Source organism: Coturnix japonica, chromosome 7 (genome assembly GCF_054131305.1).
Source record: "Coturnix japonica strain WE chromosome 7, WE-NBRP24, whole genome shotgun sequence".
Lineage (NCBI taxonomy): Eukaryota > Metazoa > Chordata > Aves > Galliformes > Phasianidae > Coturnix > Coturnix japonica.
In genome coordinates this window covers 31,185,445-31,211,592 of record NC_140669.1, presented here as the reverse complement: position 1 = coordinate 31,211,592, position 26,148 = coordinate 31,185,445, and the positions used below count along the sequence as shown (strand labels likewise).

General features: G+C 35.4%; 1 protein-coding gene across 7 annotated transcripts in view; it reads left to right on the top strand.

The window, feature by feature from the left end:
• The window catches only part of DNAH7 (dynein axonemal heavy chain 7), an 86,237-nt gene that overhangs the window by 5,221 nt on the left and 54,868 nt on the right, over positions 1-26,148 (top strand). For 4 of the 7 annotated variants that reach the window (XM_015867666.3, XM_015867665.3, XM_085552831.1 and 1 more), the window contains exons 6-24: positions 206-386; positions 809-878; positions 2,457-2,582; positions 3,675-3,794; positions 5,836-6,019; positions 7,541-7,720; positions 8,721-8,996; positions 10,243-10,370; positions 10,544-10,622; positions 13,270-13,494; positions 14,758-14,904; positions 15,487-16,172; positions 17,349-17,535; positions 20,160-20,353; positions 21,187-21,385; positions 22,853-22,993; positions 23,824-24,036; positions 25,311-25,420; positions 25,772-25,940. In XM_015867666.3, the coding sequence (XP_015723152.2) occupies positions 206-386; positions 809-878; positions 2,457-2,582; positions 3,675-3,794; positions 5,836-6,019; positions 7,541-7,720; positions 8,721-8,996; positions 10,243-10,370; positions 10,544-10,622; positions 13,270-13,494; positions 14,758-14,904; positions 15,487-16,172; positions 17,349-17,535; positions 20,160-20,353; positions 21,187-21,385; positions 22,853-22,993; positions 23,824-24,036; positions 25,311-25,420; positions 25,772-25,940 (3,615 nt within the window). Of the gene's footprint in view, positions 1-205; positions 387-808; positions 879-2,456; positions 2,583-3,674; positions 3,795-5,835; positions 6,020-7,540; positions 7,721-8,720; positions 8,997-10,242; positions 10,371-10,543; positions 10,623-13,269; positions 13,495-14,757; positions 14,905-15,486; positions 16,173-17,348; positions 17,536-20,159; positions 20,354-21,186; positions 21,386-22,852; positions 22,994-23,823; positions 24,037-25,310; positions 25,421-25,771; positions 25,941-26,148 lie in introns of those variants that run through there. The other 3 variants (XM_085552830.1, XM_085552832.1, XM_085552833.1) reach the window with 3 other exon arrangements.

The window sequence follows — 26,148 nt, the reverse complement described above, 5'->3', positions numbered from 1 at the left end:
GGCTGTTTTCAAGGATATTGCATTTAAAATGGTGCCGGTTATTTATTGTAAATATAGACAAGATGGTTGATGCAGTGGCAGAATTATGTAAACAGAAAAGCACTTGACATTTATTTGTACTAGAGAAGCCCATGTTTCACTGAAACCCATATTAATAATTACTATCTATTACTGAACTTAACCAGCACTTTCTTCTGTCCTGCAGAAATACTACTATTACATTCGCCATGGAATTGATACAGCAAGTGTGGCCCCTCTGGATGAAAGCTGGCTAGATCACGTTTTAGTTTTAATTCCACAGCATCTGAAATCGTTTGAGGAAAACATACGTTCACTGACTGATGAAATGAAAGAAGACTATTTACTGAGTGTAAAAAAGGCTATAGGTAGTTTTCTAACATTTACTCCTTTTATCCCAAGTTGATAATGCTTAGAAGTGTTTGTCGTTGAGTGCTGGTCACTGTTGAGGACTACTGTTGTAAGTGGGAGAGCTACTGTCAAGCACTCTCCTACATGGTAGAGGTTCACTTTAATGAAAAGAAAGTGGTGTTTTTCTTACCTCTGTAATAGTAAAAGCTATGATTACTCAGTATTTTGCATTTTTTAACAATTTAAAAAAATACCTTTTTCTAAACCTCTATTTAATTGTCTAACTTTGTACTAAATCTCTTTACATGTATATCCAGGTAAAACTATTTATCTCATTGAGGTGTCCATTTGGGCGTTTTGTTTATCTTTATTTCTTTGCTAAGCTTATTTTTTTTAATTTTTGTTTTTTTTTTCTTCTCTTTTTAAACATCTTTCATAGTTGACTTTGTTTTAAGAGACCCCAGAGAAAAAGACGACAAGAAAGAACCTCTTCCGCCTCATCGTGCAGAGTAAGAAAACATTTATTCAAAAAGACTGACTAGAGAGCAGTGATGTAGAGTAACTTGTGGAATGAATAATCTTAGGTAGTGTTGCTCAGTTATTTTATCCCCTTTTAAGAGATCATCCTACAGGTTCTGACTGTAGATCTTCAATGCCTGCTAGGAACTGTCATTTTATAGGACATCGTAGTAGTTTTCATTTAAGCTGATGTCGTATGCTTGCATACTAAACTCAAAGTATAACATTGTCTTACTACAATAGTCACTGACAAAACAGTTTTGTTTCATTAACAGCACTTGAAATACAGAGTTTTCTTCTAGAGAAGTGTCAGATAGATGTGGAAATTTAGCAAGGTATTTTAACTTTCCAAAGCCATTTTTTTAAAATCTGCTGTGGGATACAGACTCACTCAGATGTGGATAGAAGTTTTATATCGAATTACCAGTACCTTGTTTGTGAAGTTTTCCTAGTTTTTCTTGCAGATTTAAGAAGTATCTCTGATCAGACTTGCTGTCCAAGATTGAAGTTCAGTATGACAAAGCAGTGTTTTAGATTCTAATTACGACTTCATTGCTGCAGTTCTTTCAGGACATTATCATTTAGAAGGTTATTTCACAACGTGAATATGCAGAAGCCACTTAAAGAGGAAAAAGTTGTTCATGTAGATCCATAGCTCTCTGAGGTGGAGTCTGTGTGCTCACATATCTACATAACCTTTTCCTTTCCTTGGAAACTCCTTATTAATAAGAGGTTTGATGAAAAGTAGAAAGATCTGAGGCAGGTGAAAGTATTGTACTCTATTTTGTGATATCACTTGTAAGAACGCATTCAGAGAGATATCGAACGCTTACAAGCAATCGAGGACATAAGCAATGTTTTTATGTAGGTTGATTCCTAAATGGGATTGTGTGGTTCTGTGAAAAACTGTAGTTACAAGTGTATGATGTGATATAAATCAAAACAAAGATAGTAAAGGTTGCAGTGTCTATTTCTTCAATAGCAGTACTCGGTATTTTAATAGTAAAATTTTGTTTTCTGCAGAAAATGGCAAAAGACTCTGTTTAAGTTTTTAAAGAAGAAAATCACCCTATAAGTATACTGAAAAGCCTCCACCAAAATAGATTTATGTTCTTAAAAGTTAGCAGGCAGACCAAGTGGATTTGTAAAAGGACTCTATGTTCATGAATGTTGACCAAATGAATATTATGTGTAAGCATAGACTCAATATATTACAGAAAATTTTGTATTCACTAGTTGATCATGTTCTTTCTTTATTAGTATAAGGGACCACAAATAGGTTACGTATCTCTTAAAAGTCCAAAGACCAGTATTTCTCTCTGTCTCTTTTAACATACAATGACCAATATTTGAAGGCAGAGTATGTAATATCTGAATAATGAGTAGATAAGCAGATTTATCTCCTGAGCTACTTAAGCTATCTATCTAAGCTTTTTGGATGGAAAGCAGTTATCTTAATGCAGACATACACATATTTTTGTTTTTACAACTGTTGTGTTCATCCTACTGTGTTTCTTGTTCTTTGTTTTTATTTTCCCTACGTGTTTGTGCTTTGTTTTGCTTTTCAGAATGGCAGTAGTCCCAAAGCCCTGGAATAAGTCTTTTATTTCAGCATACTGTCGCATGAGAGAAAACTTGCATGCAATAAATCCTTCAATGCTAGCTGTTCTGAAGCTATGGGAGACTTCATTTAAGTAAGTGTTGTCAATATCCTCTTAGGTTTTCAGGTGCTCAGTGATTTCAGAGTCTATGTAAGGAAATAGTTGATGGCAATATCTTCAGGTTTCCAGGTTACCTTACTGAATCTGGGACAGCTACAGTATCTATGTCTGAATACGGATTGTGAACATTATGGCTTTGTTCAAACGCCTTTTTCCCAAATACATTTCTTATCCGTAATTCCCCAGAAATCACAGGGAACAATTTAAGGAAAATGAAAAGAAGTCACCTTTGCCATCTTATTTCCTCTTGTATCTAGGCGTTAATAAGCTAATAAGCAAGAAACTAGAAATGGTGGTTAGATTGTTAGATTTGCACTTGAATAGAAAACTATCTGGACCTGGTAATTTGTGATTGCCTGTCATTTTGTTTCTATGACTGTTCTACTGAAACAAAAATGTGTGCCATTGTGTCCATTGTACAGAGATGCTCCAGAATGGGGCTGCTATAAGTCTTATGTTCTCTAAGCCCTTTTTTTCCCCCGTTTTTCTTCTTCTTTTTCTTTTCCCCTCCCTCTTTTTTTTTCTCTTTGTTACTTTACAGATTGGAAAGTTTTCTGCTTCTGACAAGTTTGAAGAAGACTTTTATTCTTGAAATAGTCATTTTAGCTTTTTCTAAGTTTGATATTTTTTTTTCAGTCAGAAATGAGAATACTGAAAATTATTTCCAATCTCAGTATAGATAAATATTTTTGTTTCTGCATTCTTTCATAATATTTGTAAAAATCCACCAAGTCTTAGGAAGGATTGCTGTTCAGAACGTTTAGAAGTTTTAGTGTTTGGTCCCATGTGCACTATAGGATCAAATATATGTGTGGACTCCAGCTCTGAAAATACTGATTAATGTACTCAAATGCAGTGATTATTGTCTCCATTTCAGATAATGTGTAAAGAAAGTATTGAAGTACTTACGTTTGGTGTTTCTGAAATAATATAAGCTGATTTCTGAAAATAAAATATAAGTGCTTAAATAACATTTGAAATATGAAATAAAGTTCTACAGAAATAAGAAAGTAATAAGGTACTGTGACTATATTCCTAAAATGTTCGTGTTATATTCTGTTTCAGAAATTTACGCCTTCTTGACACAGAAGTATTTCACAATAAACGGGATGCTCAGGAGCTTTCATCTTTCCAGATGAAAGTCATCCAGGAAATTGGAAAATCCAAAGCTGTTCTATCTAGGAAGTATGATCCAGTGTATCTGTATATTTTAAGTTAAAGGGAAATCTTTCATTGGGTGTTCTTGAAATTCTGGTGCAGAGAGAGAAGCAATGACCAATCTTACTACTGTGTATTAAAGAAAGAAATGCAGTGTTTTGAAACACATTGAGGCCAGTGAATGAAGATATTTTTGTTAATATAGAGCTTACTGTGATTTGTGTTTTCTTGTTTTGCATTGTGGTGTGTTGCGTTTTGCTTTTTATCTCCTGTAGGGCACAGATTCATTGAGAATTGGAACGGAGTTAGTGGGACACGATCAGTATTTTAGTCTATTTTGAAAAAAGCATTTTTTTTGAGGACTCGCTTGTCATCTAATTGCTGTTCTTCAAAGAACTGTTGGATCTATTCTAGATGAGTCTGCTTTTTAAAGTTGCCCCGTTCCTTTTCCTCCCTGTTTTCAGGTCATTGAAAACAGCTATAATTCCTAATTCTGAAGAGGTGTATTGAAAAAGTACAGTGTTGCTACTATCCATAATTTATGACATTTTAAAAAGTTAATTGTGGTGTTATTTTTATGTAATAAGACTCAATCCATCCCTACATTGAATTAAGAAACTGCCTCCTATGGATAGGAGTAATTGAGATGATCCTAATATTAGGTTAATAACAATACCTATGCAGAACTTCTGTTAATGAGTTTGGTATTTCTGTTTGTTTATTCTCACTTTATAACCATTTTTTAAACCAGCATCATCTAAAGAATGTTTTATTAATGATATGATTGACATTAGAGACTTAAGGGGGTTTTTGAAAAATGAAGTAACTGTGTGCCCTAATGCTTGTATATCCATCCAGCAGTATTTCTTAAAGAGGGGCAATTTTTTTTTCTGCTGCAGCAGAAGCATTGTAATTAATAGGTCTTTTTTAGATATTTGTAGCCATGCTGTATTGTTTATGTGAATCCGATCTTTATTCAGTAATCACAGAATTGCAGGTGTTGGAAAGGGACCTCTAAAGATCATCCAGTCCAACCCCCAGTGGTTGCTTCCTGCAAGTCTTTACTACTGCTTTTTTACTATTTTAGATTTTAATTAAGAAGAACAGCTGTTGTATTTACTCGATTACTGATTTAGAGATGTAATTTTTCTTGGTTTTTAGTCTTTTTTTTTTTTTTTTTTTTTTTTTCCCTCCATGGTATGGAGAGTTTTTATTTCAGCATTTGTCTGTGGGGTTGTGTTAGTAACTGACTCACCTATTTTCGCATGTATTTCTTTCTGACCCTGAAAATATGTTTGTGTTCTTGACTGAAGAGTCATACAGTGGGCTGGGTTGAAAAGGACCACAATTATCATCCAGTTTCTACCCTCCTGCTATGTACAGGGTTGCCAACCAACAGACCAAACTGCGCAGAGCCACATCTGGCCTGGCCCTGAATGCCTCCTTGTGCAACCTGTTCTAGGGCATCACCACCCTCTGAGTGAAAAGCTTCCTTTGAATATCTAACCCAAACCTCCCCTGTTTTAGTTTAAAACCATTCCCCCTTATCACTGTCCACCTTCATGAACAGTTGTAAGACTGTATACTGCGCTTTCATCTTTCCTATTTCTCTCCAGTGCTAGAGCCAGGTTAGCACAATTTTGGGTAAGAATGGCAGGGCAGAATTCCCTATGGGAAACTTTGACATCTAAAATCTGCTAAGGTTACAAAGATGGATAAAGATCTTTGTAGTCTCTGGGCCTTAAGTATGCTGCCTATGAAGGGTTTCAGTTTCTGTTGACTTGACAGAGACTTGACAGGAGACTAATGCAAGCCAGTGGATTTCTCTGTCATGGTACTTTTTATTTTATGTATGTTTCCAGAGTAGTAGATAACATTTTCAGATACACGATTACTTTGAATTTAAAGGTACCACTAGATGAGCTATAAATAGGTTATAGTTTGCCAGGTATACTGCAGCATCTTTTATTCATGCACATATTGCAAGCATTCAGCAATTAACTTAAAACTATAGGTTCATGAATACTAGTGACTTGCAGAACTTAGAGAAATATTGTATTCTCTTTAGGTGGCTTCTAGAAGTGCAGAAAATCTACTGCCAAGCTAATAAAAAAAAGCAAATACCCAGCAGTGCCAGCAGTGCTAAATTAAAGGCTTTCTTCAGATGTGCTGCCACTTTAATGACTCTTCATCTGCAAGAATTACTTTTACAATCAATTCAGGACTTCACAGATTTAATTGTTCAACCAGCAGTAAGTACTTTCTCACACCTCTACCGTCAGCGCCCTTATCTTTGTACCTACAGTTTGTTTCCCATTGGTTTTCCTTAGGGAAGGAAAGGGAAAAAAAATATATGAACTCTGGTCTCAGTTGCTTTCTTGAGGGGAAAAAAGGATGTGGCATTTTAGGTATGCAGTGTTTATTAAATAGAGTTAAAAAACCAAAACGGCTTAGGTCAGAAAGGAAATGCTGATGTTTTATATCTGGTAACGTACAGGAAGATGCTGCTTTTAGTTTAAGTTAGGCTTAAAATAGACACTCTTTAGTATAAATGCCATGTACATCTTGCAGTGTTCTAGTGCTACCTCCAAAATCTCCATCCACGTTGAAGACTTATCTTCTCTGTACTGTGAGTACATGTCTTTTCTGTGGTTTTGGCAAAAAAAAAAAAAAAAAAAAAAGCCCAAAAAATTAAGCAAGAAGAGAGTTTTCCTTTTGTACATACTCAATGTCTATTGTGAAGATAAAGATTTCTCCTTGAATTTTTATGATTTGTAGAGCAACTGAATCTTTATCCTTGCTCTCAAATATCCAAATAACCTCTAGCTCCGGATTATATTGAGTAATAATGAAATAATAATATGAAATGAATGAAATAATATGAAAAAAACATGCAGTGAATCTAAGTAATGAATCATACTGTGGGCGTAGAGTATCAGATTTTCTTTCCTCCTCCATCCCCAAGTTACTTTGTATACTTCTGAGTTAAGCGAGATTTGATGTCCATGATGCCGTTTCCTGTTATTGTTAATCATACATGTACATTCTTTAATGTTGTGCTTCCCAATGATTATCCATTATCCAAGCTTCTTAAAGATGACTGAATGCTTCCTTATGTTTCCTAATTTATTGTATTTAGAACATATCAGAGATACAGAAAAGTTAAGAGATACCTTATCCAGATTAAAGGTACTGTATGAAATGAACTGATGCCACCAGGGACAGAAGCATACAGAACTTTTTGTATTGGGATACAGAGGAATCTATACTGCAAGAGACTGCACCATTTACTGCAAATATAGCTCACAGTGTTTCTCAGACTAGTTTATTTTTCCAACCAGATTCTTGTTGGGCAAATAAAATTTGAAATAATACTTTTGTTAAGGTAAATAATTCCACAGTGATTGGGGGTAGATGATGGATGTGTGTACTGCTGTACCTGTATTTGTATATTCCTACAACTGTAAGGGCTACTGCTGTAATACTGCTTTGCATCAGTTTGTGCAAACAACTTTATATGAATTATTGGCTGGTGTATAGAGGTTACTTCTTATGTCAACTAAAAACAGAACTGTAATTCGTCTTAGAGTTCATAAAAACTTATTTATTATTGGGTCATACTTCATATTTGCACTGATACTTTTAATAGGATTATTAATTGTAATTTGCAGCTAAAGTCCTGGGTAATTCCTAATGATCCTTTGACATTTTCTGCATTATTTAGATTAAATAACACTTAAATCTTTTTTTCTTTTTCTGTTTTCCCCTGTTAGACGTCACTTCGAGCCTACGAACACCCTGGTTTCATCCTGAGGGCTACACTTGAGAACGACTGTATTAAATTTGAACCTGACTTTAATGACTATGAGGAGGCATTACTGAATGTTTACACTGTTATGATTAATGCTGTCAGTGATATACCAAGAATTGAGACCAAATTATTTTCTGAGTTGGTAAGAAATCACAATACTTGTGGTTTTGGTTTTCTCATTAGTTCTACAATTAGTTCCCAAGTATTGTTTTGAATAGTCAGACCGCACAGTAGCAAGGTAATATGCTTTGGTGATACTTTAAACTCTTTGAAATAATCATTTTTTATTTTTTTAAATTAAAAGAACCAGTTACTGTTTAGTAAGCAAATAATAAAAAGCCATCAGCTGTTTTCTTCTGCGCTGCTTTCTACAGTAACTACTACAAATGTATTATATACTATAGACAAAATTGATGCATTCAAATTCTAACACGTTTCTGCAGAATTCTGTAAAAAGGCCTTTTGACATTGAAAAAGATTTTGTCATTTTAAATATAGAGTCTTTTGAATAGACCATCCTTTAAAAAATCTAAAGTGTTATTTTAAAGCAGTTTCTGTTTTGCCAGAAACTTGAATAGCTGTACTACTGTTTATAAAAACACTAATCAATAACCCTTAAAAAGACAAATGAAAACTAGCATCTCAAGCATGTCTAAATGCACAAGAGTAAGGTTTAATAGCATCTGGGGGGTTGAGGGAAAGTGCGTTCTACATTTCTGGTGTTACTGAATCATTGGTGGGTGGCAAAATTGAGGTTGTGCTGTTCGTTCAGGAAGAGTAAAGACAGTGTAGAATAAAATTATTGATGAGTTTATTTGGAATGGACTTCTATTTAGAATTCTGAGTCCCTGAATGAAGAGCTCTTATTCTTCACTTACTGGAGGTAAACTGCCATAACTTAGCGTTCAGAAAACATGGTAGCTATATGTAGATATTTGTGTATTTAAAAGAAAAAATAAATAAAATTGAATAGATCTTTAATTAGAAGAAAATTGAAGTAGCATTTAAATGTTTTTTTTTCTATCCTGTTAATCTTTCCTGGTATAAGTGATCTACAGAAGTAAGTGTAAACTGAAAGCATGGTGTCCTTCTGATTGTTATGTATTTATTCATTTATCCTATTTCTCTATTTTTTTCCAAAGCCTAAACGTGAGTCTCCATCAGCTGTTTTGAAACCTGTAGTCCTTGATGAGATCTTGGATCAACATAAGAAAATGATCAGAGATGAAATTACCAAACAAAGTGTTGCGCCTGTCGAACATGTCAAGGTTTATGAAAAGTACAATTTCCTGATAAACAAGCAAGCTGAACAAGATGCTGACAAATTCCTGACTGAGGAGCATACTTTCGAAGAATTGATAGAAGAAATTATAAAGTATCAGAAACTCAGCAAGGAAATTAAATACACTTCTAAAAGGGTAAGTTATGAAATATTTCTATTTTGAATGTTGATTATTTTTTTTTCCTTCCTCTGAGAACACTTAGTCAAAATGATAATAATCAATGTGAGATAAGTGAAATAAATGAATTCTTTTCAGAAAAGTAAGGATTTTTTCAAAAGTTAGCATTTCTGGGTTGTGTTTGCCCTGTTTCAGTGAAGTATGGAGTGCTTTTTATAGTGTAGGTCCTTCCAGTCACTCCTGTTTATTCCCATGGAAACAACAGGTACAAAGAGTACAGTAACACTTTCTGATAGAGAAAATTATAAAGTACAAATATTCTGAATGGAGGAAGTCAGTGTCATGCCTTTGTTTCAGATGCCATTTTGTCAGACTGGCCCTCTGCTGCCATCTGTCACTTGGCAGCAGCATGTAATGGGATACTGGTAGGAAAGTTCCACCTCAACTACCATACCACCGCCATTTCCCTCTGATGTTGTGAGCTAGTTTAATAGGGCAGGAGGCATTACTTTTGGAGCACCCAGTAGATATTCACTGGGAGACTTATGAAGGTTCTCACAGTGTGCTCCTTTCAAAAGTGAAATTACCAACGCTAGTGTGTATCTGGTCACCACAAAATTCCCTCCAAGCATCTAAATATGTGAGGTGATCCATAATGCGATCCTCTTCTTTTTGTCTCTATAACAATGTTCAACAGTAAAAATTCTTTGTGCTCACATTCTGAAAAAGAACTTGATGTTTTAAGTGATTTTCTATAAATTGTTTCTTGCATTCAAGCACAAACTTCTGGAGAATCAAGTACTTTAATAGTCTTAAGGGCTTCTGTGTATGGAAGTTAAGCTCACTTGCCCACTAATCAAAGAAATCACTGGATTCTGAGACTCACTGCGAGGCAGAGGCCCCTTGTTTTAATCCTGAGCAGTATCACATATCTTTGTTTTTCTAAGAGAAAAACAAGATTGCTGTGTTTTAGGTGTAACTCAAATTCTGTAATGTCACCAGGCAACATTCATTGTTGCCTCTTCCTGCGTGACGCAGTAGATTGTCAAGGTAAAAAGGGGTAGAAGTAAGATTTAATCCACATGCACAAAGAGAAGATTTATTCATAGGTGTCTATGTTTTTCTTTTCTTCACTGGAAAGTTTTAAGAGCCTTTTTTGTCTTGATTGAAATTCTAGGTGAGGGCCTTGAAGTTACTCTAAAGATAGCGAAAGATTATAGGTAAAAGTTGTTCAACATTTGGGTAACTCAAATTTGTATTTCAGTATCTCCATCTAGGAATGTTTGAACTGCAATGTGATGAATTAATAAATGCTTTGGCAAGGCGAGCAGATAATATTTGTGAAAAAATTACTGCCAAAGTGCTCAAGGATCATCAAGATAGAAGCATGAGGTAAATCAAACTGAAAAAGTATTTGGAAATATGTTTAGTTTTGCTTCCACTGCTGAACTTCATAAAACTTAAAACATACGATAATTTAATTTTTGCTGTTATGAATGTATGTGATTTTTTTTAAGGGTGACTAAAACAAAATAAACCTGTCAAACTATTTATTTGTTTTTCAGACTCTGCAATGAATTTGAGAAAATATCAGAAAAAGCCCTTAGTACTCCAGCTAATACGCAAGAGCTAATGGAACTTAAGGTACTCTCTTTAATGAGACCAAGGAAGAACAGCTATGAAAACTATTATTCTGTCCTGGAGTAGTGGCGTATGCATGTTACACACTTAATGGGTGTGATTCTGTCCCTCTTGAAGTCACAGGTTGCTGTATCGGTGTTACAGAATTAAAAAGGACAGGTCATGGTTAGCCATGAGGCCAAATGCCATAGCCTGGCTCTTTTAAAAACATCTAAACTCTTCCTCACTGAGGCATCATGCTTGCAACCGAGCTGCCTACTTAGAACAGTCCTTTGTCTCTGCAGTCAACTGCACTGTGATATTGTTGGAAAGCAAGTGCGTTGGCATGGACCAAAACTCGCTAAGGCAGTTAGGCTCTCTAAAGTGTGCAGACCAGTGGCTGCACATGGTGATCCATTGGGGTACATGAAGGACTTTTATATTTGTTTATTTGAGGAACTGAGGAAGAAATAGTAGCACCTTCACTCATTCGTTCCTTTTCAGCTTGTCGTAATTAATGCATTGCAGTTTGTGTGCGTACAGTGGCACACAAATTTGCAGAAGAGTGGGTTTACGGATTATACTGTTCAGTTTTAACTAACCTAACTCCCACAGATTGGGCAAGTGGCTTAAAGAGATTCCCACAGATCATCTTTCTTGCTATCACATGGCATATATGGGACTACTAAATGATCAGAAGCACCTAGCTTGGATTTGTGAAGTGTAGGCCCTGCTTGACTAACTCGATCTCCTTTTTTGACAAGAAGAACTGCTGGTCAGTGAGAGAAAATCAGTGGATATTGTTTACCTTGATTTTAGTAAAGCGCTTGACATCATCTCCTACAGTGTTCTCCCAGAGAAACTATCTTCTTGTTTCTTGGACAGATACGTTATTCTCCATGTGAAGAAGTGGCTGGAGGGCTGGGCTCAAAGAGTTCTAGTGAATGGAGTTCAATCCAATTGGTGGCATCTATCAGAGCTCAGTCTTTGGGTCAGCTTTTAATGTTTTCATTAATGGTCCAGATGAAGGGTTTTAGTACATCCTCAGTAATTTCACTGGAAATACAAAATTAGGTGGGATTGTTGATATGTTTGATAATAGGAAGGCTTAGCTGGGGGATCTGGGTAGGCTGGATTGATGGGACCAGTCTAATCACATAATGTCTAATAAGGCAAAGTTCCAGATCCTGCACTTAAGTCATAACATCTTCATGGAGAGGTATAGGCTTGGGGAAGATTACTGGGGTGTTGCCTGAGGGTGCTGGTTGACAGCTGTCTGAATGTGAGCCAGCAGTCTGCCAGCAGGAGGCCGAGATGGCCAGTGCTGTTCTTGTCTATGCGAGAATTAGTGTGTCCAGCAGGGAACTGATTGTCCCCTTCTATGTAGCACTCATGAAATTGAGCTTTACTACTGTGTTTAGTTTTGGGACCTTCTCTGCAAGAGGGATATTGAATTGCTTAAGAAATTCAATTAATGTATATATATATATATGTATTGAGTGTGAGCAGAGTAGAGCAGTGAAGATGGTGAAGGGATCAGAAAACTTAAGTGAAGCAGCTGGAGGAAGTGGATCTGTTAAGTAAGGAGAAGGAGAGGTTGAGAGGAAATCTCATGCCTCTCTATAGCTATCAGAAAGGAGGTTACTGCAGTGTGAGCTTCAATCTCTTCTTAGGTGAGAAATGTTAGGACAAAAGGAAATGGTGTCAAGTTAGGAAGAGAGGGTATGTAGAGGATGGCCTGGGATGTATAAATGTGTATCTCTGTGCTGCACAGCCAGAGTTTTGAAAATGGGTGTTTGAAAAAGAAGTCGTCATTATGTGATTTTATTGCTGTAAAAGACATGTCAGCTGTCTGTATGTACACTAAAAAATCCTGGAAATGGAATTTCTAACCACTGTAATAATCCTACAAGCAAAGTGTTTCTGTGGGTTTTGGATCTACTTGTTTAAAAAAAAAGAGAGAAAAGAAAAAAATAATAATTTGTTTGCAATAATCAATGATTGACATCAAGGAAAAATGAAAACTTACTGGCCTAACTTCAACGTTCGTCTATGGGATTGTGATTTATTAATTGCAACCACTGATTGGACACTGGTTGAGCCCACAAGCCAGTCCTGTTTTAGCTAACTAATAATGTAGGTATAACTGAGAAGTTTAGTCACAGATTTTTGTGAGGCAACAGTTTCAAAGATATTGTCTTGAAGTAAGTGTACTGTTTTATTTATACCTTCCCGTAGCCACAGTACAAGGAGCTAATAATTTCTGCAGTGCATCATACCAGTGTAATTAAATTTAGATCCTGCGTTCTTCACGCTTCTCAACAGATAGTATATTCAAACAGTGAATGTTTCTTGTTGTTTCTTACTTCTAGGGAAAAAAGGCCTAATCTTAACTGGGCTATCCAGTGCTTCCCTTTCTGAAGCATGTCCTTATTTCTTTGTACTTATTTCACTATTTTTGCCTAGCATCCTGCCTTTTGCCTTGTTTTCACGTGTTATGTGCCGTAGAAGTAGATGGTACCATGCTGCTCCAAGTAAACAAGTTTCTGTTTCGTGTATTTCTAAATTTAATCATTCTTCCTAGTTAAAAGTTACTTTAGAAAGATTAACAGTTCTCAGTCTGTTTTGGCATTAAATTACGTACATTGCATCTTTTAATTTCTGTTTTCAGGATTGTATAAAGAAAATGGAAACAGAAGACATGCTTGAATTGGAGCAGCAGTTAGAGGTTGCTTCAAAATATATTGTTTTTTTGATAGAGTGTGTCAGCTTTTCGCCAGCAGACATTCGACTGAACAAGGACATTTTCCAGTGGTTTGCACGAATGCCAGGTATCTTTGAAGAGCACAGGAAGATAATTGAGGAGAAATTGGAACAGTTTCAAGAGGGCCTTAAGGTTCGTAACGACATTGAAAAAAAACATTTTGTTACAGATTTTAAATAACACATAGGATGCGAAATAATATCGGATGGAATGGAATAGCGTCTTTTATTTTCTCATATATTCAAAAAAAGTGTTGAATATAATTCTTTTGATAATATTCTTGATATTAACTATCTTCGGCCTGTTTTCCACTCATTCATGTTTTACACATTGTTAATTTTAGAATACAAGCCACTTAGCTTATTTTGCTTTCTGAAAGCTCTTTGGTTACAGAATTTTCATCTATGTTGATGAAGGCTGTCTATATGAAATAGTAAATTTTATAACATAAATACATCTTAATTCAGGGTTTTTTTTTCCTTTTTTTTTTTTTCTCTGCTACATTCTTTATTCCATTATATTTATGAGACTCTTATGTTACAGTTTACTATGCTATCAAAGTACTAGGTTATGCCCACAAGGATTACTAATTATTAGGTTGCTGATGTGTCAGGGTTGCTGCCTGTTTAAACATCTGCTTTGGCTTTCTTGTGCTCCCTAGCCTCATCAGCATTTTGTCTTAGATAATACATATTTTGAGATTGTGAGTTTCTGTGCTTATGCAGTATGTTTAAAGAAGGAGCTTCGAAGTTTTGGTTTTTTTTTCTTTTTTTTTTTTTTTCCCCCTGTATTACAAATAAATTTGCAGCTTGTACTGTGTTACCTTGCAACAGGTTATTGCTTTGCAAGCTCTGATGCTTGGTTTCAGATGCTGACTCCTACTGATACCTGCTGTGACATGTTTGTCGTCAAGTGGTGTACATGAGGAAAAAAATCTGTCCTTGAACTTTCTAGCTTTAAGACAAGATACACTTATATCTTAGTAAAATGTTTAGCTTTGTCTGTCATTTGATTAAGCTAATCCTATTATTGTATTTCAGTCTGTGGTACGCTAGTTCTTTGAATTTAGCTTTCTGTTGTTAGCTTACCAGCTATGTCCATCAGAGCTGCAGTTTCGGTGTCTGACTATATCCTGTGGCATAGCAAAGGAGAAACCAAAGTCACTTCTGTCATTTAGCCCAAGAAGCCACTGCAGCTAATAGTAGAATTCAGGTCAAACTTTGTAATGTGAGTGAAGTAGGTACTAAAAATCTCATATGCAAAGATGCTGAATGTCTGCAAATGTGAAGTATCCTAATATAGCGAATCAGAATTATTTATTGTTACTCTATTTTACAGAAGATCATCATGATTTTTCTTTGCTTGTTTTTTTTCCCCCCCACATGCTTCAATTAGATACGGCGTGAACAATTTGTGGAGGACCTGAAAAGCTATAGGAAGCAGGCGGAAGAACTAAGCACGTTTGGAGATATTCGGGAAGTTGACAGATATTTGAAGAAAGCTCAAGCGCTAAATACAAAGTTGGATCTTGCTTCTGAAAAGGTACACGTTGTAGTCTAAACTAGTCTAATACTTTGAGTTGTAAGGTTTCATATTGTGTTGCCAGAGCCAAGGGTTTAATAAGTAATACAGTTACTGATATGTGGTAAAATCATTCCTTGTTCATCTCTGAAACATTGAAACAATTTGCAATTTAAACAGAAATTACTGTACATAATCAATTGTTGCTATGAGGTCTTAGTAGAATACTACTTTTCATAGAGGAAAAGTGGATTAAGTTAGTGTAGGTTTGCATAGATCTGTATTCTGTAAAGTATAATTTCTGATGCTCATGGTTACCTCCTGTCTGTTATTGCCTCTGTACTGATGCAAATTATGGAGTAATGTTCAGGTACTGTTTTAGACTTCTGGCTCTACTCTTTTATTAGTAAGCATAAATGTTGAGCTATCAATGGTAAGGATTGATTTATCTCCAGTCAGTGGCAGCAGTTGTTTAATTGACTAGTTCACTAACTCAAAACTCAGTTTGAAGCTTGTTTGAAGACGCTACCTGATACCCATGGTAAGAACTTGATAGCATGCAGAGCTTGCTTTATATTTCATACTTCCAATTTCTCTCAACAGATGGATCAATTTAATGAAGAAGAGAAGTCCTTTGGATGGGAAGAATCTCAGTACCCTGAGCACAGAAAGATATGTAATGTTCTTTCTCCTTATCTACGTCTCTATGAAATGGCTGCTGAATTCATCAATAAGCACGAGAAATGGACAGAAGGGTCATTTAAGGAAGTGGATCCTGACAAAGTAGAGGGAGAAGTAGGAGGCTACTGGAACGGATTGTATAAGCTAGAAAAAACCTTCCAGAATGCTCCAAGTGCTTTGGAGCTAACGCGGCAGGTTAAATCAAAAGTAGAGGAATTCAAATGCCACATTCCTCTAATTCAGGTGATTTGCAATCCTGGCTTGCAAGAAAGGCACTGGGAAGAAATGTCAAACATTGCTGGTTTACCTCTATCTCCTTCTGAAGACTCAAATCTTTTGTCTTACATTAATTTGCACCTTGAACCATTCCTAGAAAAATTTGAAACGATCAGCGAAGCAGCAAGCAAGGAATATTCACTTGAGAAAGCTTTAAACAAAATGGTTTCTGAATGGGATCAAATGGAGTTCGTTCTTCTTGACTATAGAGAAACGGGAACCCATATTTTGGCATCTGTGGATGATATTCAGTTGCTACTGGATGATCACATTGTCAAAACTCAGACTATGAGAGGCTCTCAATTCATCAAGCATTATGAAAAGAGGATAAAGTAAGCTTTTTGTTTCGTTTTCCAATAGAAAGCCGCTACGTGATCTAACCTAGAAGAAATGATATATTCTGGTTAATCGAGAATATAGGGTGGTCAGGTTTTTTTGTTCTTAAGCAGTGAATTAATCTCATCTTAAAGGGCTAAGGCTCTTGTCTATGTCAAAGAAAGCATTTGTGACAAAGAAAGCAAAACAGATTTGATGTGCTCTGGTACTGAAGGTAGCAGTTATTGTAACATTGCTTATGTTTAGCCAAATAGTGTATACTTAATGAAGGAAAGATCTTGAACTAAGTAAATCGAGATGAACCTTTCTACATAAATGTTAAAGCTGCTGAATCTTTTAGTGATGCATTAAAATGTTAATTAAAAATGTTTGCTTTTTTTAAGTGAGATGCTGAAAAATTAAAACAAATTTTAGGGAAGGAATAGAAGATATTCTTTATTCTAATGAAGAAAGTTGAAGTCCAAAACTTAGCTTAATTAATTAATGTGTTAAAAATTCAGCACTTTCATGTCTGAGCCGTGTTTTTAATGTGATTTTTGTCTTTAATAAATCCGTTACTTGCTTTGTGAAATTCTCAAATGTAGCCATGTTGTGGAGGAATAAGGTATTTTATCTAAAATTTGGCTATAGTTATCTAGCTCTATAAGTACTTCTGAACATCCGTTAGCAGCCCAAAGAGTAATTTCTGATTTTGGCACATAATGAGAGCGTACGCGTACTTATACATACATTCACATAGAATCTGATAAGTACTAATTTTCTTATTACTGCTGCACTATAGTATAAAGTATATAATGAATAGTTCTTTACTAATGTAAAATGGTTGTCTTTACCTATTTAACTATGAACTATGTTCAGGAAAAGAGTAAACACGCTGTGGTAGTTTCATTCACATTTTGATTATATTTTTAAATATTTATTTATTTTTAATTGGTGGCATTTTTGATAGTGCGAAGTATAGCAATAACTGCTGTATATGTTTAAACACACAGATGATTCTTTTGCAGAAACAAGTTTGGACTTTGTTATGCAGGAAACCAGGCTAGATGAATATGATATTCCATTGCAGTATTAAAACGTATGCCTGCTGAATATGCACATTGCCAAAAAGGTCTTAGAGGTGTGGGAGGAATGTTCTGGTAGCATCAGTTTGAACTAATACTGTTTCACAGGGAATGGGAAGGAAAGCTGTTGTTACTGCAGGAGATCCTGGATGAATGGCTGAAGGTTCAATCTACTTGGCTTTATTTGGAGCCGATTTTCAGTTCTCCTGACATCACGGCTCAGATGCCTGAGGAAAGCAGACAATTCAGTACTGTTTTTAAAACATGGAAAGACTTGATGAAATCAGTTTTTGAGGTAAGTGTCAATGTCTTAAGAGTATGGGTTGAATCTATAGTATGCTTTATAAAATTGCTTCTGTTAGCCAAATGATCAGTTTTCTGTTTCTTCTTAGACCTATTTCTTAGATTCTTTTAAAAATGATTTTGTGGAATGGTTTCATATTGAATCATAGAAGCTCTGCTTGGGAGGAATCACTGGGGTTCAGCTAGTGTAACTTCTGGCTCAAAGTGGAATGCTTGCCAGCACTCAATAAAGCCAGCCACAGCTTTGTTTCACCATGTTTTGGAAACATCCAAGCACAGTGATTCTTTGGAGATGACCTCCAGGAACATCGATGGTGTTCTTTGTAATGTCTAAGCCAAATGTCCCAAGTAAATACCTGTACCTGTCTCTCCTTGTTGTCTGGTTGTCAGTACAGAGAAGAGGCTGGGTCTGTTGTGTTTTCAGTTGGTTGTCTGCTGTTTTATATTTTGCTCAGTCTTAATTGCATTTCAATAGTTTCTGGCTCCAGTTAAATTTTACATTAATTTTCTCCTCGCTCTTTCTTTTCTGCTGCATTTGCCCTCTCTTTTCCCACAGCTGTGTCCTTCATGCCTTTTCTCTCTTCCTTCTTCTAATGTAGAAGAAGAATCAGAGACTTATTGAGCTAATGTGAAATCAACAGTATTCGTTCTAGGGAATTATCAAGTAAAAATAGAAATAATAAAAAGGCAAGAATTTCAGAGCTGCGCTGAGCAACATATTTTTAAGTGTTGTGTCTGCTGAATTATCTTTTTAAAGAAAGTCTTCTAATGAAATATTCTGTGCTAATCAATTGTGAATTATTTTTGTATGTGATGTATCTCATTGCTAGTAGAAAACAATCATTTTTTGTTTGTGCAGGAAATTATAAATGGCAAAAGAGTAGTTTAATGAACCAAAGCTTATGTTCTCTAAACAAGGAGGCCTTGTGTTCCAGGAGATGGCACTCTGTTTCCACTAATACACTGTTCCCATTTTAGATCTTGAATATTGTTCCTTGGTCAATTTGAGTGGTTTTTCTTAAATAATAATGCAAACTTGCATCTGCTTTGTGTTTCGTTTATGTGCTGTATAATAGAATTGTTGCGAGAGGAATCAAAATGTTTATTTCCTGAGCTTTCCCTCACCAACTTGAATAGTCTTTTATTATCAGTTCATTAAAAATAAAAAATGATTGTAAGCGAAGGATTAAAGGATTTATTTTCTGCTTGTCTTAAATAAAATAAAAAATGATCACCCATAAACTAGAATACAGCAGCATTTCTATTTCTTTTGAGGAAGAAAGGAAAGAAGAAAAGAAAGAAATCTAAGGCTGCAACCTGTGATATGTTATAAATGATATTTGAAAACTAGAGTTAGTAATGCCCTTTTAGCAGGGTATTATAAACATGCTAAGTAAGGAAACAATACCTTTCTCTGTTGCACTGGTTATACATTACGGAGCGTTTTGTAATGCAGACGATTAACTGCATTTGCATGCTGACAGATTAATTATCTATGTATAGATGAAAAATGTAAGTACTCAGTTTACTTTGTTCTGTTTTGGTATGGTGCAAGAGGGAAGTAACAGAAGGTAAATGGAGTTCACATACAAGAGAACACTGCTTATTATGTTAGAGGGGGCACAACCTATGAGGATTAATTAGATAAGCATACAGTTATGTTTTTGTTGTTGTTGTCCAGACTCGCTTGACAGACAGAGTCCAACATTTCTAAGTTAGCTCTGTTGCCTTCTCTTCTGTGGCCTCAGTCAAATTCCAGGGAAACAAAGGTGGTAAAGGAGAATCTATTGAATTGTGTTCCAAGACTAATCGCTTTACTTTCCCTTTCCGGGATTTTGTAGAGCTTCATGTATTGCAACAAGAGTAAGTTTGAATCTTGAATGGTTAGCTAATCAGATAGTATACCAGTATGGGCCTGAGCAGCACAGTGCAAGAATAAATTCAGTCAGACATGAACTCAAGCCCACACAGGATCAAAGTAGAAGCATTTCTTTGGTTTGACTTGCACTGTCATAAATCTGCAAATCTGGATTTCCTACTTTGAAATGTCTCTCATTTTGCTACAAAAATCCTGTTCTTGGTGAGTGGCTTAAAAAAGTGAATGGAAATTAATATCCTGAAATAAATATCAGGATCTTGTGTAGAGAAGTGTATTATATGATAAAAGAGATTTTAATTTTTTTTCATTAAAATTTGGTAGGTGACCAGATAAAGAATGTGTCAGTATTGTTACCTTTAAAGTATACTTAAGAATCCATCAAAATCTTTTACTGGTTCAGTTTTCTTAATTATATGAGTGTGATTAGAGGGTAGATTGCTGTTGTTTCAACAAAATGACAGGGTCCCTTCCAACCCGGGTAATTCTGTGATCTGTGAATCACTCTGATGAATTGATTCTGTTTTGAAAACTATTTTCAGAAATAGTAAATGTAGTTTAATGCTGACTGCCTAACTATTTTTTCCAGTGAAGCCAGAAACTGAAAATTATTAATTGTAATCCTGGCAATTACAGAGTAGAGTGAAGTATGTAATAAAGATAAATTTTGCTCAATGCTTTTCCTGCTGTACTATGCGAGTAGACATTATTATTTTTAACTGCTTTAATTTCTTTCTCAGGACAAACATGTGCTGGCAGTGGTAACAATAGACAGGATGTTAGACAAACTGAAGAAGTGCAATGAATTTCTGGAGACAATTCTCAAGGGACTTAATGAATATCTGGAGAAGAAGCGCTTGTATTTCCCCAGATTCTTTTTTTTATCCAATGATGAACTCCTTGAGATTCTTTCAGAGACCAAAGATCCGACTCGGTATAGTAGTATTTAATAGATGTATTTGTGACTTGTGCATGGATTCAGGCTTGTCATATTGCTTCTCTGTTTCACTATAGCTATTTTTGCTCCTCTGACCACTGTGGTGTTAAGAATATACTAGGTTGATTTTGTATTAGGCGAATGCGGAGTGATTTTTGATGTGAGTGATTGAATTCATCTTCATTTTCTGAACTAGTAACCTTTCTGTACATAGGTTTTTTTCAGAAAATTCAGGAGTGCAGTTAATAATTGATAGTTAAATTAACATACTATGGTTTGTTGTTGTTGTTTTGTTTTTCGTTTTTTTCCCCAGTGGAAAACTGAACATCCAGTATGATCCGTACAGTGCAGTTTTATTCCCAGCGTTTAGACCTGGTAGTGTCCAATGCGAGGCTGTGCAAGGAATCAGAATTAAAATAATAAACAGCCTTGTCATCACTAAGAAATATTGATGCAGTGCAATGAGTAGGGTTGTTTTACTTAAATTCATTGGTGTTTAATATAGTTATGTGGGAAGGTATAAATAAACTCCATGTATTTTAGGTGGAGTAGCTGTTAAGGAAAGGATTCCTATTTGTCTTTTTTAGCTTATACATTATAGAAAACACAAGTAATGTTTTACATCTTTGGTCCTCACAGAATCATGCAGTAGACATCTTATAGGCTTGATACCAAAGAATTATTGTTGACAGTAACATTTTTATTAATAAACTTATAACCATCTTTAAGTAATTTCCTCAACAGTATTTTTCTGAAAAATTATACCTATTTTTCCAAGATTGGAAGGGAAGCAATGTCCGAAGCTGTTTAATAATATTTTTGCCTTCTAGAGTACAACCTCACCTGAAAAAGTGTTTTGAAGGAATTGCGAGCGTGGAGTTTACTGATGTGTTAGACATTACACACATGAAAAGTAGCGAAGGAGAGACTGTGCAACTCACGCGGACCATTTCAACCGCTGAAGCTCGAGGTCAAGTTGAAAGATGGCTTGTTGAACTGGAGGTTGCAATGATTAATTCTGTCCACAAGGTAACAAATCATAATGCTTTTATTCTTATTCCCTGAAGCATGAAAAAAATGGAAAGGTGATTGATATGTAGCTGTTTAAAGAGTAGAAGTATTTAGTTGTGTCAGTTGTGTTGTGTTTTGGATCCAACACAAAAACAGCTATGTTGAGAACATGAGAAGTGGCTCATAGACTCAAGGAGACAGACTCAAGTTGTGCCAGAGGAGGCTTGGATTTGATATCAGGAAGCATTTCTTCATGGAAAGAGTGGTAATGCATTGGAATAGGCTGTCCAGGACAGTGAGGCACTCTGCATTCCTGGAACCATTTAAAAAATGTGTCTGTGTTGCTGAGGGAGGACTTGATGGTTAGGTAGGTGATTGGTCATGATCTTAAAGGTGTTCTCCAGCTTAAATGGGTCTGTGGTATTTTGTCCTGGTTTTGGAGTGTTGGGAGGCATAAACAGTAAGCTTTGTGGTAAACAAACAGTAAACTTATGCAAATATCAAGTAGTCTGTTGAAGTAAGTCATTTAAGCATAATATTTTCTGGAGGCAGAAAGCCACCTTGATTACAGGTCACCTCAACTGCAATTTGATTTGTCAGTTATCAGTGATTATAACTAGTACTTCCAAGTATCGATGTATTTAAGCGTATTTGTATTCAATATCTCTGGTCCTAATTTGCAAGTGAAGTTATTTAATCGTTCCATATGCTGTTGTCATTCAGCCTCGATTTCTTCAATTAAGATTCATGTATACTGGAATCGTTTTTAATTCTTTGCACAGCAAGAGCATTAAAACAATAAATTCAGTCTATTAAGATTATGCCTTTTTAAATAATGGTCTGCTATCAGTTGATCCAAGCATTCTTTTGTCAGTGATGGTTCTACATCTGGCATTTTATTAAAGGACAAGATTCAAATGGAAGTATGTCCCTATATTTTAATATTCCTTTTAACGTTCCTCTTCATTCTGACTACCTTAATGAAGACTCTGAACTCTTCTAATTGTGAGTGGTTTAATAACCATATTCATCATTCAGTTATCAGAAAATATACATGAAGTAAGTTTAAATAATATGAACTGCAAATTTTAAAGCCCTGGTTTTTTTTTTTTGAGGGGAACAACTGGATTTTAAAAAGAATTTTCAGTTTGGGTTGTTAGTTCTAACTAAACTGTATTTGAACATGTTTTCTCATTTCATTATAGATGGAGGGAGAAACATTTATGTTTCCAGTGGCCTGAATCGTATTAGAATGTGTTGTGAAATTATTTATCAGATTTTTTTTGTGATCAGTTGGTTCACACTTTTAGGTTTTTATTATTTTAATCTTGGAGATATTTTGTTGCAGGATGTCAGTGTCATAAAGTTGCGGCTGATTGATTTTTTTGATTCCTAGTATTGCAACCCAACCTAAATCAGTTCTAACAGCTAAACGTTACTTATTTTCATGTGTGGATACCTACCACATGCTTCTATCATATATAGGTCATTCAGGAAGCAGTTGAAGCTTATCCCAAAACTGCACGTGTTGATTGGGTGCGAGAGTGGCCTGGACAAACAGTTCTTTGTGTATCCCAAACTTTCTGGACGATGGAGGTAGAGGTGTCTATTAGAAATGGCCAGAAGGTAAAAATATTCACTGTATATTTAAATATTGTCAGGCTGATGTAATGCAGTGATAAATCCAACCTTTGATTATAAGCTGCTTGGCTTAGCTTAGCTTCCTAAATGTTTAATACTTATTATAAATATGGGCTAGGACTAGCACAAGTTAAGTACCATCTTCACTCTTACCAAACAGCGAATGTGTGATTGATACAGTGCATGTTATCTATTAGCTAGGCAGTGAGAAGAAAGGTGCAAAAGGCACTTAATTAAGTTTCTGGGTATGTTTTGCCAAAACTTTCTTCTGTTTTATCAGTAAATTCTGCAGTATTTGTGGTATGGGGTTTTTGCTGTTCATATATAGCTGAGCTATATCACAAACACAAACTTAAATCTACTCTATTTATCACAACCCATGCGCATGAAAATGATTAACTGAACATAGAGTGTAACTGGATAGTTCCTAACTACTGTAAAAATTTAGTGTTTTTCTGGCATTGTACTGTTCCTTAAGCATAGAAAATGTATTGTATGCACATAAGCCAGTCTCTAAAATATCTCTCATTTTCATTTTCTTAATGTGAAATTTACTAAAAGCTAAGGAGTAATTCCTGTTTTCCAGGAAGAAAAACATTATGCTGTTTTGTTTCCTGATACATGTCATTGATGTCTCCATGTGTTTTTCCATAACATTAAAAAAACAGAATCAAACAGATAAAAACCCAGTTGAACCATGTCTGAGAATGATAGTTTACTATCACAGTAGCAAGAAGGAATATTTTGATATAGAGAAATACGAGTAATATAAGGAAAAAAACCTGCAGTTACCTAACTTGTAAAAATTTTCCCAGGCCCTAGAGGATTTTCTGGAACAGAATAATAAACAGATAGAGGACATTGTCACCTTGGTGCGAGGAAAGCTGTCTAAGCAGAATCGTGTGACGCTTGGAGCACTTGTTGTGCTTGATGTTCATGCGAGGGATGTTCTTGCATCCATAGTAAGCAAGAAAGTCAAAGATGAGAATGACTTTGAATGGCTTAGTCAGCTTAGATACTACTGGGAGGTAAGTGAGACCTCTCAATCCTATTAGAAAGTAATAAATAAGGGAATAGTTAACTGTAATGTGATAATTTATGCTGATAAGTAAATAGCTTTAACTGATAATTTTGATGATTGCTAAATGTCCAGTAGCCAAATACGAATAGTTTTTAATTAAAATAACTTTCTCATCAGTGCTGTAACTTGGAACGCTGGCTGAATCTGCAGGAGAGATTTCTGTTGTTTACTCAAACACTATTTAGTTTTGTTATTGATGGTATTTATTATTGTTATTTCTGAAGAGTAAAAAATGTTTTAGGGATGACAACTAAAAATTTTAATCTTAAGTCAATGCTATTTTATTTTTGTTTTACTTGGAAAAATAACAATACTTATCCTGTGTGAAGGTAGTAAAACAATATATTTGCATTTATTAGGCCAAATTTCCCCTATTACAGATGACATTGCACTTAAAATGAATATATAGAGTATTGCCATATTAGAGTCATCAGGTTGACTATAAATTCAGCTGTTGGTCATTGGAGCTCCTGGAGCAAGTCTGATGAAGGGCTGCTAAAGTATTTGTGGGACTGGAGCATCTATGATAAGAGGAATGGCTGACGGAATTGGGCTTGTTTAGCTCAGAGAAGGCTCAGGGAGATCTGATCGATGTATATAATTATCTGAAGTGAGAATGACAGGAGGATGAGGCCAGGTTGTCTTCAGTGGTGTTCTCAGTAATAGAATGAGAGGAAACGAGCAGAAATTGGAACATGGGAAGTTCTGACTGAACACAAGGAAAATGCTCTTTATTGTGAGCATGACCAAGCTGTAGAACAGGTTGCCCAGAAAGACTCCTACTCTGGATTTATTTAAAAGCCATCTGGATACAAGCCTAATAAATGTGCTCTAGGGGACTGAGAAGAGAGGTTGGCTTGGAATGATAGACTAAAGGTCCCTTCCAGCATCAGCCTTCCTGCAGTTCTGAGATACAATTACTTCCGTTCTGGTTTTAGAAAGACATTTGTCTTTCTAAGTAGCTCACCAAGTCTGTTTTACTCAGCAATGTGGTTAGGACTTTTTTCTAGGTAGAAGTTAATGGAAAAATGTTTTTGTATTCATACTGTACTATCTATTAAATGGTGATTTTATTTTTTATTGTTTAATCTAATCACAGACTGTCTCAGAGTGATGTACCAGTTGTTTTAAAAGTGTTGTGCTCATTTAACAGTTTGAGGGTGTTGTTTTTTCTCTTACTGTAATCATTTCATTTTTAATGTCATTGTCTTGTTTTCTTAGGAAGGACATCTTCAAACAAGAATGATCAATGCTGGACTGAGATATGGATACGAATATCTTGGCAATACGCCTAGGCTGGTTATTACTCCACTTACAGACAGATGCTACAGGTAAAAGTGCTTGTTACTAAATGTTCTGTGCCTGCAAGGATCGATGTAGTTGAGATAGCTTAATCCTAAAGTGGGTGACTCCAGGGTTATGTTTTTGATGTCTTAATAGGCATAATTAGAACTGTTTTAATTGATTAGAATTTGTCCTGTATGAATATTTTTATTTAAATTTCTAATAAATTTTATCTTACGTGACGCTGTGGTTAGTGACAAATGACAGGAGGAATGGTTTGTAAGCTAAACATAAAACATGTTTTCAAGAGTTTCTGGTAGAAGTTGAAGCAGCTAGAAAGATAGCGTAAAATTGGTACCATGTTTTTTTTTCTCTTTTTCCTACTACTTTATTTTCAGAACTCTGTTTGGTGCACTAAATCTCCATCTTGGAGGTGCCCCTGAAGGTCCTGCAGGAACTGGAAAAACGGAAACAACAAAAGATTTAGCAAAGGCTGTAGCTAAGCAGTGTGTGGTTTTCAATTGTTCAGATGGATTGGATTACATCGCCTTAGGAAAATTCTTTAAGGTTTGGAAAAGTCTTGAGGATCATACTTGAAACTATATGAAAACCTTTTATTCATTTTGGTCATTGAAATTTAACTTCTTCTACTTCTAGGTCACTATATAATGCATATAGGTCTGTGTGTATGGGTCTGTCTTCTTTTAAGAATTCACCATTTGAAATATCAAATTGTTATTTCTGTGCACTAAAAATGAAACATGCCATAAAGATT